General features: G+C 41.2%; 1 protein-coding gene across 1 annotated transcript; it reads right to left on the bottom strand.

Moving 5' to 3' along the window:
- Nucleotides 1–1763: 1763 nt before the first annotated feature.
- Nucleotides 1764–3403, bottom strand: LOC122025214. Its single transcript, XM_042583985.1, has one exon. It carries the CDS (start codon nucleotides 3343–3345, stop codon nucleotides 1894–1896), a length of 1452 nt encoding a protein of 483 aa, XP_042439919.1. The 5' UTR covers nucleotides 3346–3403; the 3' UTR covers nucleotides 1764–1893.
- Between the last annotated feature and the right edge of the window lie 14671 nt (nucleotides 3404–18074).

Below are 18074 nucleotides of genomic sequence, written 5' to 3'. Positions count from 1 at the left end.
TCATATTTTTATATACGTCCTTTGATAAATTGACCTTTGATAAATTGACGTATTAGACTAGGTAGAGATGAAATGGTTTCTATATATATCTCGATTTTTAGCACTTTTAGTCATTAAGATTTTAGCCAAAACACTTTACTGACCCAAAAGGGCACTAGTGTGGCAACAATGCTCATAATCTATGGTTTTAAGCCTGTTGGGTAATTAAGGTTTCACGTTAATGGCATGGATAAAAAAAAAAAAATCAAAACTTAAATTTTCACTTGAGACATTTTTCTCCTTTGTCCTCCATGAGGCTTCATCAGCCGGCATTGCTCCGTGTTCCGCCCGCACATGGTGGCGACCAGACCCTGCAGCCTCTCGCTCTCCGCCACCACCTTCTTCAGCATCTCCTCCATCACTGCAACCTCCGTCGAACCATTCCCGGTTCCACAGTCATTTGGGCAGAATCCTCTGGCATTTCCACAACTTCCTCCATTGCTTCAACCTTAATCTCTTGCCCCGCTAACTCGAGATGGGGATCTTTCTGCGAATAGGTGTTCGGCTGGGAGTTGCAGGTTGCTTCCTCCGCTGCAACCACCACGAATTCTTCATCTTCCGACGTACTTTCCTCCTCAGAATCATTCCTAAAAGCTAGGGGATCTTGGGCTATGAATCGCTCATCGAACACAATGGCATCCGATTTCTTTTCTGTATCTTCGTCATCTTCAATGGTGCCAAGGATTGGATCTTTACTCTTTTGAGAGACATCCTCGGATACGGCGCAAATTGCATCTCGTGAAATCGTATTGGAGACAATATCGTTAGACATATCACTAGAATCAGCATCATTCGAGTTCATCTCCGCAGTTGCTTGCGAATTGACAGAATTGGGGGATTCCACATATGGGTGCCGAGATCGCATCGAGAAACTCCTGTAGCGAGATCACCTTGCGCACAAGGCAGCCTCGGAAGCCTCTCTGGATGGCGATGGCGGCGCCTAACCAGGAGGTTTCCGGGCGAATTGGCCCAATACGTTTGGCGGCGGCGGGAGATCGGCCGAATTGGACAGGGGTGGAAGCAACGCGAGGCCTTGCGGCAGGCACCGGCACTGGTGCGCGAGTAGGCGCCGACTCAGGATAGCAGTCGGGAGCACTCCGTGGGTCGGCGACAAAGAAGAGGGGCCTCTGCGTCCCTCTCCCGCGTTGAACTGCGGAGGGGCTCTGCATCGATTACTCGGTGCGTGTTCAGAGAAGAATTAGGGCATTGAAGAATTTTGTGCGGGTTTGGATTTGATCGTTGTGCTTGTTTGGGGAAAATATACAGCGTTTCGGGGGAAGGATGGAATGCGCTTGAAAGAAGATTCTGGAAGCAGCGTGTCGATAGAGGTTTCTGGATAATTGTTCCACTTGATTCGGAAACGGGAAGTAATGACAAAAATAAAAAAAAAACTTCAATTAAAATTAAATGGACGCTCTATACAAATCTAGCCGCTTGGATGGATGTTCGTGAGTCCGTAAGTGGAGATTTTACTGGTCATCCGAGTTAGCATGTGATAGGATACTTATCACATGAGATTACGGGATCGAAACTCAAGATAATCGGAACATAAATCTCCGGTCTCACGAAATCATTCGCCTTTTGCCCATTGCCGCATCTTCTCGTGGTTTTACTCTAACATGTACTGAACCAGAAGAGATGCTATCGATAGGAATAATTTGATATGAAACTCTTTTGCTCCGGCATGAAATTGTAACAAGGAATTTGCAAGAGCAATTGCAAAATGAACAAACTCTACTATTTGCATCAATTTATTTCGAAACTTAGCAGAGTGGCGGACCAAAGATTTATTAAACAAACAAAAATCCCAACAAGAATGAAATGAACTGCTCAGGTCACCAAAGATTTTAGCTGCTACTTTGTATAACGGCCCTTCTTGCCCACCGGGGAACACTTGGCACGCTTCTTCTTGTTCTTCTTCTCCATCCTCTGCACCGCCAGCTCCAAGCTCCCCACCCTATCCGCCAGCCCTGCCATCAGCCTACATTGCTCCGTGTTCCGCTCGCACAAGGCCGACACCAGCCCCTGCAGCCTCTCGCTCTCCGCCATCACCTTCTTCAGTGCCTCCTCCACCCCCGAAACCTCCGTCGAACCGTTACCAGTTTTCACGGTCATCCAGGAAGAATCCTCTGGCATTTCCACAACTTCCTCCGTTGCCTCCTCCTTCATCTCTTGCTCCGTTACCTCAAAACCGGGATCTTTCAGCGAATCGCTGCCAGCCAGGGAGTTGCAGGTTGCCTCCTCTGCTGCAACCACCGTGAATCCTTCATCTTCCACAGTCATTCGGGCAGAATCCTCTGGCAATTGCACAACTTCCTCCATTGCTTCAACCTCACAAGTCTCTTGCTCCGTTAACTCGAGATCCGGATCTTTCTGCGAATGCACGTCTGCCGGGGAGTTGCAGGTTGCTTCCTCTGCTGCAACCACCATGAATCCTTCATCTTCCGACATCCTTTCCTCCTCCTCAGAGTCATTCCTGCAAGCTAGGGAATCTTGGGCTTTGAATCCCTCATCGGACGACACATTGCCATCCGATTTCTTTTCTGCATCTTCGCCATCTTCAATGGAGCCCAAGATTGGATCTTTACTATCTGGACTGACTTCCTCAGCGACGGCGCAAATTGCGTCTTGTGAAATCGTATTGGAGACAACATCGTTAGACATACCACTAGAATCAACATAATTCGAGTTCATCTTCGCAGTTGCTTGAGAATTGACCGAATTGGGGGATTCTTCAATTTGGACCGAGATCGCATCCAGAAACTCCTGTAGCGTGATCACCTTTCGGATCACCTTTCTCCGATACTCCCTGACCCAGCGGACGGAATCGAGGCGAAGAAGCTGCGCCATCAGTATTTCATTCATCCGCAATCGCTCCTTGGGGTCCCCCCGCAACCGCGCCTCGTTGGCGCGGAGCCTTCCCTCAATCTCCTCCACCTCCAAGGCGACCTGGGAAAGTATTTTGATGTTCTTGCGCACAATGTAGCCTCGAAAAACTCTCTGGATAGCGACGGCGGCGTCTGACTTGGAGGTTTCCGGCCGAATTGGCCCAGCAGGTTCGGTGGCGTCGTCAGATCGGCCAAAGTGGACGGGGATGGAAACAACGCGAGGCCTTGCGGCAGGCGACGGCTCTGGTGCACGAGTGGGCGCCGACTCAGGGAACTGATTGGTTCGACCGGAATAAGGGTGGGGAGCGCTCCATGGGTCGGAAACATAGAAGAGGGGCCTCTGCGTGCCTCTCCCGCTGGGACGGCGTCGAGCTGCGGCACTCCAAGGATCGTTCGAGAAGAAGAAAGGGCTCTCCATCGATTGCTCGGTGCGTGTTCGAAGAAGATTTGAGGAATTGAAGATCTTTGTGCTGATCTGAATTAAATCGTCAATTGGGATTTGGGGTGAATATATAGTATTTCGAGGGAAGGACGGAAAGGGGGAGGAAGAAGATTCTGGAAGCAGCGTGTCAGTATAGAGGTTTCCAGATAAATGTTCCAGTTAATTCTGGAACCGGCAAGTAATGTTTTTTTCTGTATAAGAAGAAAAAAAAAATATTTTCAATATTTATTATTGTCATTTTGTGTCTCCTTGGAAATTTAGGTATCGGTCTCTTTTTATCACTCAAAACGCTGTATTTTCTCATTAAAAAATAACAGATAATTTATAAAAGGAGTCGTAAAATATAAAAATTATCAAAAAGTACATATTTATGTATTTATCAGAGGACCTAGTAAATTGTATAAAATTTTTATTTTAATTCTCCCATCAATCTCCTCTCTTCTGTCGTTATTTTTCAGACATCTGAATCATATTTTGAATCATTTTGATTTAAAAATAATAGTAAAGGTGATGGTGATGGTGTGATCATTTTTCTCTCTCCTTTTCTCATCTCGTGCATGCCTCACGCTCTTCGTAACTTTCCGATTGTAGCTCTATTTTAGTGGTGAAATCGTCCCTCCACTGAAATCCTACCTAAGTGTCTTCGTATGTCCCTCAGGCGGTATCAAGCATTTTCACCTATAAATCCACACTGATCGCGACTTTGTAGTGAAGGGTTTTAGGATTTCCGATAATAATCTTCTTTCATAATGGCGTAAAGAAGTGGGTCGGGTGTATCATCCTCTGCACTTCAATTATCTACAAAGGTCTCACTTTAGAAACTCTCTAATTTTGAAAAGTTCAACGAGTTTGATTAAAAAATTTATTTTTTTTTAAATTGTAGGGTTCAGTTAATGTTGGGCAGAAACTAGATTGGAATAGTGTCTTAAGTCACATTAAAAGTTTTTTTCAAGCATCCACAAAGAAAGAAAGATATCATGGATCTATTATTTTACATGATCGACTTATAGCGTTAATCAAATAGTCATCCTTTAGTATTTTCTTGGTCATATAAGATATGCAACATATCTGTGGTATATTGGCCAATATATTTTAAATTTAACAATATTTTACGGCCATGTATAAATATCTAACACTTGTGATGATGAATCATGCATAGTTTTTGGAGCATGTTCCAATCCAAAAATCATACAAAATTGAAGGAGTACGAATAAATAAGTGGAGGAATATTCCTTCACATATTAGTAAGGTAAGGGATTTGTTTGATCGAGTCTCATCTGAAGAGGTACATTTGAATAATGTCACTTTAATATGCTCTTTTTTAACATGTGTTTTAATAATTTGACAAGTTATGATTAACCTAATTCCTACCCAATTCGAAGGGGACTTCGCTAGCTGGAAAAAGCGAATGGAGGTATTTCTTGAAACAGATTATGATTTATTACTAACAATGGAATTTGGTTATGAAGCACCAGAGGGCAAAGCAAGAAATCAATGGTCAAAGAAGGAGCAGGCTGACCACGTGGCAAACAAGAAAGCAGAATTTCATCTGCTAAGTGTACTTCCAACACAAGAAGTCAATAGAGTCGGTACCTACAACTCGGCAAAGGAGCTTTGGGAGAAATTCCTTGAGTTACACGAAGGAACATCCGAAGCCAAACTTGCAAGACGGGATTTACTTCGTAACCAGCTTACAAACCTCCGATTTGAAGAAGGTGAAACAATTGCACATCTACACTCGAGGATTCAGGAACTCATCACCAGACTTACGAATCTCGGAGAAGAGGTAAGTAACCGAGATTCGCTAAGGTATGCCCTAAATTCCTTTCCTAGAAACTCAAAATGGGCATCACTAGTAGATGCCTTTTACATTTCAAAAGATCTAGAAAAATTTCATTAGACGAATTCTTTTCAACTTTTGAAGTGCATGAGTCAAGATGTGCAGGTTCGAAGGAGCCCAAGAATAATGTCGCTCTTTCGAGAGACGAACCTGAGTCAGAATCTTCTCTCGACGACGAGGAAATGGTAATGATGGTAAGACGATTTAAAAATATTTGTAAATCTAGGAAATCTAACCATCCGCAGGGAAGAAAGAAAAGAACCATCGCTGCTACCATTGCGATGAAGAAGGGCACGTCAAGGACAATTGCCCTAAACTGAAGAACAACGGGAAGGACAAGGGTAAGAAGCCTATCCAAAATCGCAAGGCCCTAAAAGCGACGTGGGACGATACGTCGTCGGAATCAGAAGTCAAGGAGTTCTCCAGGCTCGCGTTAATGGCGAGTCATCAAGACGACGACTGCGAATCAAGCTCTTCCGAAATGAGCATCGAAAGCATCAATGAAGGGGGAGCCACGTCCGAAGAGAGTAGCAGTTCAGGGGGAGAAACCGACAACGAGATCGACAAGGTAAGTGAGGTACGATCTCTTCCTCCTAATAAAATGTTTAAATTCATTAAAATTTTAACAAAAGATTGCTGCAAATTAGAAAATGAAAATAAAGATTTAAAAGCAATATTAGCTACATCTTGTCCGTTAGAAATGCTAGATAAATCAAATTTAGAAAATGAAAAAATAAAATTAGAAATTCAAAATTTAAAAATTCAAGTAGAAAATTTGAAAAACTCTGCTTGCTCATCTAAAACCAATTTTAGAAGGTTCAATAATTTGAATTGGTATTATAGATATCACCAGGGACAAATTAAAAATATCTCTAGAAAATATGTCCCTAAGAAATTTTTAGTTAATCCAGTAGGTTGGAACCTTTATTGGGTTCCTAAATCTTGCTTAGTGTAAATTTTAAAATCAAAGTTAGCGCTTTAAGTGAGAAAATTAAACAAAAATTTCTTTATGGGCTTTGACTAGAAAGTGGTTGTTGCTCCAATAACCAAGAAGGCCTAGTGCCTCGCCACTGCCTAGAAGCCAAATATTGAAATAAATGTTTAATTAATAAAGCATTAATACTAGAATTATTTAATGCTTTAAAAAGTTATTCAAACATGGTTCAAAATTTTGACTTAAATTTTTTAAATTCTATTTTCAAAAATAACTTTTACTTAGAGTGTTTAGAAAATTTTACTTAAAAATATTTTAGTTAAAATCTTACTTAGAAAATAATAATATTTTTACTTAAAATTTTACTTAAATAAATCTCAAAATTTTTTTTTCTTTTACTTAAAATTTTACTTAGAATTTATTCTGCTTTTATTGATTCAAAAATATTTAATTAAGTTTTATTGATTGCAAAATTCTTTTTCTAACTTAGAATCTTTTGACTTAGAATTTTTTTAAGGTAGCTTTTCAAAATTTTCTAAGTCTTTAACCCTTAGATTTTTTTTGGAACCCCATTTCTTTTGTGATCAAAGGGGGAGAAGGATAAGTATAAGTCTAGGGGGAGGTAGCCTAAAACTATTTTTTTTCTATCTTTGTACACTAAATTGTAAATTTAGTTAGTTTATTTTTTGTCTAGTTAACTCTAGCTTAACTTGGGTTGATCACACCAAAAAGGGGGAGATTGTTGGAACCCCAAGGTTGGTTTTGGCGTGATCAACAAGTTAAGTTAGGTTCTGTTGTTTTCTTACCTTGTGTCTAAGTGTGCAGGAGCTTAGGAGCACAGGTACTCGAGCGGAAGACGCAGCTAGCAAGAATGACGGCACGTGGTGCGTTCGAGGGACGAGGCGCTGCGGAAGAGTACACCGGCGGACGAGAAGGAAGTGCGCGCGATGGTTCCGAGGTACGAAAGCCGGAGCGGAAGATTGCTCGGGGAGCAAGAGACGCAGCTAGCGCGAAGGTCGGCACGGGGTGCGATCGAGGGACGAAGTCTGCGGATGAGTACGCTGGTGGACGAGAAGGGACACGCGGCAATTCCGAGGGACGAGAAGCCGGAGGGAAGCACGCTCGAGAAGACCGGAAGATGGGTTCGGGTGAGCCCTATTCCGGATGTCAGAGATCACCCAATCAAGCGGATCCGGAGCAGAAGACCCGGACCGAGACGGGGACTTAACGGAGAAGTGGTCCCGGACAAAAAGTCAACTACAGTTGACTTTTTGCTCCGGGGCGCCCGGAACCAATCCGGGCGCCCGGAATGCTTCCGGGCGCCCGGACCCTGATTTTGACCAAGATCGCGATTTACGCGATCTGAACGTTGGGGGATAAAACTTTATCCCCCCAGGGCGCCCGGAACCCTTCCAGGCGCCCCGACCAAGGCTATAAATATAGCCTTGGTCCAGAAGCTCTTCATCAGTTCAGAAATTGTAAACAACACTTGTGTGCTTCCACTGTTTAGATTAGCTTCTGTCTTTCTGTGCTTACACTGCTGTAAACGAGGCTTCTCCGCCTGAAGGAGCTCTTAGTGCGATCTTCATCCTTGGATTAACAACCTCCCCGGTTGTAACCAAGTCAAATTCGGTGCCTCGTTTTTATGCTTTATTTTCTGTTTAATCTATTTTTTATGTGTTAGCTTAATCGTACGAGAAAGGGTTGTGTTTGATTTTTCAGGGCTATTCAACCCCCCCTTCTACCCGGCCGCATCGGTCCAACAAGTGGTATCAGAGCCGAGGCGCTTCAGGAGGACTAACCGCCGAACGAAGCAACAAGATGGCCGGATCCAACATCCACGCACCAAAATTCGAAGGGGACTTCGCTAGCTGGAAAAAGTGAATGGAGGTATTTCTTGAAATAGATTATGATTTATTACTAACAATGGAATTTGGTTATGAAGCACCAGAGGGCAAAGCAAGAAATCAATGGTCAAAGAAGGAGCAGGCTGACCACGTGGCAAACAAGAAAGCAGAATTTCATCTGCTAAGTGTACTTCCAACACAAGAAGTCAATAGAGTCGGTACCTACAACTCGGCAAAGGAGCTTTGGGAGAAATTCCTTGAGTTACACGAAGGAACATCCGAAGCCAAACTTGCAAGACGGGATTTACTTCGTAACCAGCTTACAAACCTCCGATTTGAAGAAGGTGAAACAATTGCACATCTACACTCGAGGATTCAGGAACTCATCACCAGACTTACGAATCTCGGAGAAGAGGTAAGTAACCGAGATTCGCTAAGGTATGCCCTAAATTCCTTTCCTAGAAACTCAAAATGGGCATCACTAGTAGATGCCTTTTACATTTCAAAAGATCTAGAAAAAATTTCATTAGACAAATTCTTTTCAACTTTTGAAGTGCATGAGTCAAGATGTGCAGGTCCGAAGGAGCCCAAGAATAATGTCGCCCTTAAAGCTTCGAGAGACGAACCTGAGTCAGAATCTTCTCTCGACGACGAGGAAATGGTAATGATGGTAAGACGATTTAAAAATATTTGTAAATCTAGGAAATCTATCCATCCGCAGGGAAGAAAGAAAAGAACCATCCGCTGCTACCATTGCGATGAAGAAGGGCACGTCAAGGACAATTGCCCTAAACTGAAGAACAACGGGAAGGACAAGGGCAAGAAGCCTATCCAAAATCGCAAGGCCCTAAAAGCGACGTGGGACGATACGTCGTCAGAATCAGAAGTCGAGGAGTTCTTCGGGCTCGCGTTAATGGCGAGTCATCAAGACGACGACTGCGAATCAAGCTCTTCCGAAATGAGCATCGAAAGCATCAATGAAGGGGGAGCCACGTCCGAAGAGAGCAGCAGTTCAGGGGAAGAAACCGACAACGAGATCGACAAGGTAAGTGAGGTACGATCTCTTCCTCCTAATAAAATGTTTAAATTCATTAAAATTTTAACAAAAGATTGCTGCAAATTAGAAAATGAAAATAAAGATTTAAAAGCAATATTAGCTACATCTTGTCCGTTAGAAATGCTAGATAAATCAAATTTAGAAAATGAAAAAATAAAATTAGAAATTCAAAATTTAAAAATTCAAGTAGAAAACTTGAAAAACTCTGCTTGCTCATCTAAAACCAATTTTAGAAGGTTCAATAATTTGAATTGGTATTATAGATATCACCAGGGACAAATTAAAAATATCTCTAGAAAATATGTCCCTAAGAAATTTTTAGTTAATCCAGTAGGTTGGAACCTTTATTGGATTCCTAAATCTTGCTTAGTGTAAATTTTAAAATCAAAGTTAGCGCTTTAAGTGAGAAAATTATACAAAAATTTCTTTATGGGCTTTGACTAGAAAGTGGTTGTTGCTCCAATAACCAAGAAGGCCTAGTGCCTCGCCACTGCCTAGAAGCCAAATATTGAAATAAATGTTTAATTAATAAAGCATTAATACTAGAATTATTTAATGCTTTAAAAAGTTATTCAAACATGGTTCAAAATTTTGACTTAAATTTTTTTAAATAATTAGTTTTTTTTAAATTCTATTTTCAAAAATAACTTTTACTTAGAGTGTTTAGAAAATTTTCAAAAAATATTTTTTCCTAAGTTAAAATCTTTAAAAAAATAATAATAATAAAAAATAAAATAAATCTCAAAATTCTTTTACTTAAAATTTTACTTAGAATTTATTCTGCTTTTATTGATTCAAAAATATTTTTCAAAATATTTAATTAAGTTTTATTGATTGCAAAATTCTTTTTCTAACTTAGAATCTTTTGACTTAGAATTTTTTTTAAGGTAGCTTTTCAAAATTTTCTAAGTCTTTAACCCTTAGATTTTTTCTTGGAACCCCATTTTTTTTTGTGATCAAAGGGGGAGAAGGATAAGTATAAGTCTAGGGGGAGGTAGCCTAAAACTATTTTTTCTTCTATCTTTGTACACTAAATTGTAAATTTAGTTAGTTTATTTTTTGTCTAGTTAACTCTAGCTTAACTTGGGTTGATCACACCAAAAAGGGGGAGATTGTTGGAACCCCAAGGTTGGTTTTGGCGTGATCAACAAGTTAAGTTAGGTTCTGTTGTTTTCTTACCTTGTGTCTAAGTGTGCAGGAGCTTAGGAGCACAGGTACTCGAGCGGAAGACGCAGCTAGCAAGAATGACGGCACGTGGTGCGTCCGAGGGACGAGGCACTGCGGAAGAGTACACCGGCGGACGAGAAGGAAGTGCGCGCGATGGTTCCGAGGTACGAAAGCCGGAGCGGAAGATTGCTCGGGGAGCAAGAGACGCAGCTAGCGCGAAGGTCGGCACGGGGTGCGATCGAGGGACGAAGTCTGCGGATGAGTACGCTGGTGGACGAGAAGGGACACGCGGCAATTCCGAGGGACGAGAAGCCGGAGGGAAGCACGCTCGAGAAGACCGGAAGATGGGTTCGGGTGAGCCCTATTCCGGATGTCAGAGATCACCCAATCAAGCGGATCCGGAGCAGAAGACCCGGACCGAGACGGGGACTTAACGGAGAAGTGGTCCCGGACAAAAAGTCAACCGCAGTTGACTTTTTGCTCCGGGGCGCCCGGAACCAATCCGGGCGCCCGGAGCTGTCCGAGGCGCCCGGAATGCTTCCGGGCGCCCGGACCCTGATTTTGACCAAGATCGCGATTTACGTGATCTGAACGTTGGGGGATAAAACTTTATCCCCCCCCAGGGCGCCCGGAACCCTTCCAGGCGCCCCGACCAAGGCTATAAATATAGCCTTGGTCCAGAAGCTCTTCATCAGTTCAGAAATTGTAAACAACACTTGTGTGCTTCCACTGTTTAGATTAGCTTCTGTCTTTCTGTGCTTACACTGCTGTAAACGAGGCTTCTCCGCCTGAAGGAGCTCTTAGTGCGATCTTCATCCTTGGATTAACAACCTCCCCGGTTGTAACCAAGTCAAATTCGGTGCCTCGTTTTTATGCTTTATTTTCTGTTTAATCTATTTTTTATGTGTTAGCTTAATCGTACGAGAAAGGGTTGTGTTTGATTTTTCAGGGCTATTCAACCCCCCCCCTTCTACCCGGCCGCATCGGTCCTACACTCTACACTACGGAAAAAAGCAACAAGATGGCCGGATCCAACATCCACGCACCAAAATTCGAAGGGGACTTCGCTAGCTGGAAAAAGTGAATGGAGGTATTTCTTGAAATAGATTATGATTTATTACTAACAATGGAATTTGGTTATGAAGCACCGGAGGGCAAAGCAAGAAATCAATGGTCAAAGAAGGAGCAGGCTGACCACGTGGCAAACAAGAAAGCAGAATTTCATCTGCTAAGTGTACTTCCAACACAAGAAGTCAATTGAGTCGGTACCTACAACTCGGCAAAGGAGCTTTGGGAGAAATTCCTTGAGTTACACGCCGAAGCCAAACTTGCAAGACAGGATTTACTTAGCAACCAGCTTACAAACCTCCGATTTGAAGAAGGTGAAACAATTGCACATCTACACTCGAGGATTCAGGAACTCATCACCAGACTTATGAATCTCGGAGAAGAGGTAAGTAACCGAGATTCGCTAAGGTATGCCCTAAATTCCTTTCCTAGAAACTCAAAATGGGCATCACTAGTAGATGCCTTTTACATTTCAAAAGATCTAGAAAAAATTTCATTAGACAAATTCTTTTCAACTTTTGAAGTGCATGAGTCAAGATGTGCAGGTCCGAAGGAGCCCAAGAATAATGTCGCCCTTAAAGCTTCGAGAGACGAACCTGAGTCAGAATCTTCTCTCGACGACGAGGAAATGGTAATGATGGTAAGACGATTTAAAAATATTTGTAAATCTAGGAAATCTAACCATCCGCAGGGAAGAAAGAAAAGAACCATCCGCTGCTACCATTGCGATGAAGAAGGGCACGTCAAGGACAATTGCCCTAAACTGAAGAACAACGGGAAGGACAAGGGTAAGAAGCCTATCCAAAATCGCAAGGCCCTAAAAGCGACGTGGGACGATACGTCGTCGAAATCAGAAGTCAAGGAGTTCTCCGGGCTCGCGTTAATGGCGAGTCATCAAGACGACGACTGCAAATCAAGCTCTTCCGAAATGAGCATCGATGAAGGGGGAGCCACGTCCGAAGAGAGTAGCAGTTCAGGGGGAGAAACCGACAACGAGATCGACAAGGTAAGTGAGGTACGATCTCTTCCTCCTAATAAAATGTTTAAATTCATTAAAATTTTAACAAAAGATTGCTGCAAATTAGAAAATGAAAATAAAGATTTAAAAGCAATATTAGCTACATCTTGTCCGTTAGAAATGCTAGATAAATCAAATTTAGAAAATGAAAAATTAAAATTAGAAATTCAAAATTTAAAAATTCAAGTAGAAAACTTGAAAAACTCTGCTTGCTCATCTAAAACCAATTTTAGAAGGTTCAATAATTTGAATTGGTATTATAGATATCACCAGGGACAAATTAAAAATATCTCTAGAAAATATGTCCCTAAGAAATTTTTAGTTAATCCAGTAGGTTGGAACCTTTATTGGATTCCTAAATCTTGCTTAGTGTAAATTTTAAAATCAAAGTTAGCGCTTTAAGTGAGAAAATTATACAAAAATTTCTTTATGGGCTTTGACTAGAAAGTGGTTGTTGCTCCAATAACCAAGAAGGCCTAGTGCCTCGCCACTGCCTAGAAGCCAAATATTGAAATAAATGTTTAATTAATAAAGCATTAATACTAGAATTATTTAATGCTTTAAAAAGTTATTCAAACATGGTTCAAAATTTTGACTTAAATTTTTTTAAATAATTAGTTTTTTTTAAATTCTATTTTCAAAAATAACTTTTACTTAGAGTGTTTAGAAAATTTTCAAAAACTATTTTTTCCTAAGTTAAAATCTTTAAAAAAATAATAATAATAAAAAATAAAATAAATCTCAAAATTCTTTTACTTAAAATTTTACTTAGAATTTATTCTGCTTTTATTGATTCAAAAATATTTTTCAAAATATTTAATTAAGTTTTATTGATTGCAAAATTCTTTTTCTAACTTAGAATCTTTTGACTTAGAATTTTTTTTAAGGTAGCTTTTCAAAATTTTCTAAGTCTTTAACCCTTAGATTTTTTCTTGGAACCCCATTTTTTTTTTGTGATCAAAGGGGGAGAATGATAAGTATAAGTGTAGGGGGAGGTAGCCTAAAACTATTTTTTCTTCTATCTTTGTACACTAAATTGTAAATTTAGTTAGTTTATTTTTTGTCTAGTTAACTCTAGCTTAACTTGGGTTGATCACACCAAAAAGGGGAGATTGTTGGAACCCCAAGGTTGGTTTTGGCGTGATCAACAAGTTAAGTTAGGTTCTGTTGTTTTCTTACCTTGTGTCTAAGTGTGCAGTGTTAGGACCAAAAGTAGCTAGAGGGGGGGGGGGGGGGGGAATAGCTCGTCGCGTTCGCTTCGGTGCGCTTCGTTGCTTGGCGTTGCTTGTTTCTTCTTGGATGTGCAGCGGAAAATACAGAAACAAACACAAAACGCTAACACTAGGATTTTACTTGGTATCCACCTCACAAGAGGTGACTAATCCAAGGATCCACACCAACGCACACACCCTCCACTATGAATAACACTCCTTTATGGTAACTACCAAAGGCGGAGAAGCCCTACAACACTCTCAATACAAGAAGAAGAAAGGGAAATACAAGTTAAGCAAAAGCTTACAAGGTGTGCAGTAAAAACCCTAACCCTAACTTCTTCCTCTTGCAATAGATCCGCCTTGACTTGGAAAGCCTCCAAGAACCTTCAAGAACCGGGCGATCACGTGCTTGTAGAGAGTCGTGGGGAGCCGGAATGAATCGAGAAGAGCTCGTAAAGAGATGCCGAAGACCACGCTCGCCTGCGGCTTTAAACGCCAACGGTTGGATCCCGATCGATTCGAATGTTCCGAATCGATCGGGGCTGGATCGATCCACGGATCGATTCGGCGCACTCGAACGCCCAATCGATCCACGGATCGATCCGCCGCTATCACGCGGCAAGATCGTCCCGGCGATCTGATCGATCGGGACCTCTGATCGATCCACGGATCGATCCGAGCTTCTGTTCCAGGAAGAATCGGATCGATCCATCGATCGATCCACGACTGGATCGATCCACGGATCGATCCAGCACTGGGTTTTTGCCCAAAACCAAGTCCCAAACCTCCCTAACCAACATCCGGTCAACCTTGACCTGTTGGTACATCATGCCTCGCATCTGGTCACTCCCTTGACCTGCCAGGACTCCCCACCAAGTGTCCGGTCAATCCCCTTGACCCACTTGGACTTTTACTCGTCGTGCCAAGTATCCGGTCACTCCATTGACCTACTTGGACTTCCACCAGATGTCTGGTCAACCTTGACCCATCTGGACTTCCTTCCTTGCCAAGTATCCAGTCAATCCTTTGACCTACTTGGACTTCCCAACACCAGATGTCCGATCATCCTTGATCCATCTGGATTTCCTTCCTTGCCAAGTATCCAGTCAATCCTTTGACCTACTTGGCCTTCCCAACACCAGATGTCCGATCATCCTTGATCCATCTGGATTTCCTTCCTTGCCTGGCTTCACTCACCAGGACTTTCACCTAGCTTCACTCACTAGGGTTTTCCATCTGCCTAGCTTCACTCACTAGGACTTTCCATCTGCCTAGCTTCACTCACTAGGACTTCCCATCTGCCTAGCTTCACTCACTAGGACTTCCCATCTGCCTAGCTTCACTCACTAGGACTTTCCATCTGCCTAGCTTCACTCACTAGGACTTCCCAGTCAAGTATCTAGTCACTCCCTTGACCTACTTGACTCTTCTTCAATCAGTATCTTATTGTCAAACATCTAAACCCAAACCAAGACTAAGCTTGGTTAACCAGGTCAACCTTGACCTGAGGGATATTGCACCAACAATCTCCCCCTTTTTGATGTTTGACAATACCACTATAACACTTACAATCCCACATGTAAGTTAGGCTAATCCTATAGCCTCCTTCTTCATGCCACTAGGTAATGAACACATAAGTTAAGCTTTTCATTCTCCCCCTAAGAGGGCAAACTCCCTCTAGGTAATGAAAACCTACCTTACTTCATTTCATTCTCCCCCTATTGGCACACATCAATCCCCTACTAATAAAACACATCAACCCATCTTTGGACACACATCAACCGATGCTCCAATTTTGGGCACACTTCAACAAATCCATTGTTGAAAAACTCTCCCCCTGAAGAGTTGCTCATCGTTGTTCACAACATCACTTATTGTGATCAACACGATACTGAAGGTCCCATACCCTTCATTATCCTTTGAAAACACTTGAACAATGAGGATATCCACTCCTCATTAAAGTTCAATCGCTCAACCTTGAGCATTTTCAAACTTCTTGAGTTCCCACTTGAAATAATGAGGATATCCACTCCCCATTTCAAGTTCAAAAGTTCGTCCATGAGCATTTTCTTTAAAGAAGGTTAACCACCTTCCAAGGTTCATGAAAAATAATTTTCATGCCTTTAAAGAGTCCCTCCCCCTAAAGACATGGTGGTAACTTCTGTCATTGCACCAACAATGACTTGGAATCCCTAAACCTTTAGGAAACCCAGATTTAGAAGTTTTGAGGTTCAACTGTTCAAAATTTGAAACAAACCTCAACCTAAACTTCAATGAGGTCTTCCTTAACCATTCCATCCTTGTTTTCAACACGAAAACACCCTTTTTATGTATACAAATGTATTTTAAGGGTTTGGAATGGTTACCTAGACTAAAGTAGGTTCAAAGTGCTGAAATCAAGCTTTCCCAGCCAAAATCAGCAATTTGGATCGATTGGAGTTGGGTTCCAATCGATTGAACCTTTCTGAATCGATCCACTGATCGATTCAGACTACCTGGATCGATCGGCTGATCGATCCAGCGAGCTACTGCTCGCGTGATTTGCCTTCTGAATCGATCCATGGATCGATTCAGGCACTCCAATCGATCCATGGATCGATCGGAGCTCTGATAGTTGCTGAAATTCCATTTCAATCAACTTCAGAAACCCCTAGAAAATTCTACAAAAATCCAAAAATTATGAAGTTTCGTGTAGACAATGTTTAGGGCATATATTATCAAGGAAAAATAGTTTTCTATGAAAATACATCATATTTTCAAAGATTGACACAAACTTGAAAACTTGCAAAAACTTTAGTGTTTTCTTCAAGTTTGTGTCTAACTATTCAATGGTGATTACTATCAAAAGATAGCCTTCACCAAGGTTTTCCAAAATCATTTTGAAAACTTTTTCAAACCAATATCCCACCATATTCCTTGGGCTTAATGCACATGACTTGTACATTAGCTTTCCCAATGATGGGAAAACACATATCTATGTGTTTTGATGAAACTAAAACTCAAAAGAATGCACTAAATCAACATCTTGAGTTTTGTTCATCATCCTAACATCTCACTTGTATCTAATGTGCACTAAAACACATACAAGTCATCTTATAGGTCTTTGTGAGATGTAGAGATTGGTTTTGCCCTAATCTAGGGATCATGCATACTATCTAGGCATTTTGGAGATATTAGACACCCACCTAGGATGTCACTTGTTTATAAGTGTTGTTAAATGCCTTTTGTCCTTAATTACAAGGAATTAAACTAATGCATGATAATGTTATGGCATACATCAAAAGGAAATAATTTTCAAAAGAAAATATCCTATAACTACATGATGTATGAATGTCATGACATGATATTTTTATATTTTTCATAATAAGTCATGAATGCAAAAGTAGACATGATGTCATGGCATATGATGGGCAAACAATCATGGCAAGATTTAGCGTAAATAAAATATACCTAGATTAACTATCTAAGTATCCTTAAAACCTTAGCTAAACTTACAACTTAAAACTAGATTGCCCTTAAGTGCGTCAAGAAAACGCCAAAACCTAAATTTGCATTTCTAATTCCCTTGATTAATTTATGCCAATTGAAATTAAGCATATTCCTCAAATGTTGGCATATTTCATTTTTCCACAAGAGTAGCACTTTTAAAATTAAGGCCCGGATTGCCTTAAATTTCCTTAGAACATACCAAAATCCCAACTTGGTAGCTCTTATGAATTTCCCAATATATGCCTTTTAAGATTAAAATCAAATTTTCACCACTAGGCACATTTTACTCTTTCAAGGAGTAAATAATAGTTCCATTTCATTTTCAAAGGTTAACAAAAACCTTGAAAATGCTCCTTGAGTGTCAATTTCCTCAAAGTTGGGTTAACTACCCTTCTAATTGGAGTTGACACTCTCTAACCCATTTATGGGGTAGAGAAGATGCTCCTAGGAACCCAACACCTATTGGTGCTCCTTGGATGCTCTAGGTACTCACTAGGATAACTTCCTAGATACCTTCCTAGTGACCTTGTTGGGCTTCTTAGAAGCCTTGGTCACATTTTCTAGGTCAACCCTAGGGATAGCCTCCTTGTGACCTTGTTAGTGACTTTCTTAGACTTCTTAGAAGTCTTAGTCACTTTGGTTGCAAAAATACTCTTAGGGATGACTTCCCTAGTATTCTTGACTTGACCACTAAACCTAGGGTTTGTTCCATAACTATATGGAACCCTATGATAACTAGGCACATCCTTCTTAGCCTTTGGTTTGTATCCCAAACCTCTATGGCTATTTGATGGCTTTGACTTTCCTAGCCCTAGGTTTTGCTCATTTTGCCCTTTTAGGATATTTTCCATCCTTTTTAGGGTCTTTTCCAATTTATCAAGTCTTGATCTCAAGACTTGATTTTCTATCATTAAATCCTTAGAATTTGGTTTTTCATTAAGTCCATGAGCATTTTGGTTTCTGGGCTTGTATCTAAAATCCTTAGAGTTATTGCCTAGACTTTTACCTACATTCCTAACCCTAGGAGTGATAGTCTTAGCATGTAGGGCCACATGCTTTTCCTTAAAGCCC

The sequence above is a fragment of the Zingiber officinale genome, chromosome 9B (genome assembly GCF_018446385.1).
Source record: "Zingiber officinale cultivar Zhangliang chromosome 9B, Zo_v1.1, whole genome shotgun sequence".
Lineage (NCBI taxonomy): Eukaryota > Viridiplantae > Streptophyta > Magnoliopsida > Zingiberales > Zingiberaceae > Zingiber > Zingiber officinale.
This window is presented reverse-complemented; position numbering and strand designations above follow the sequence as displayed.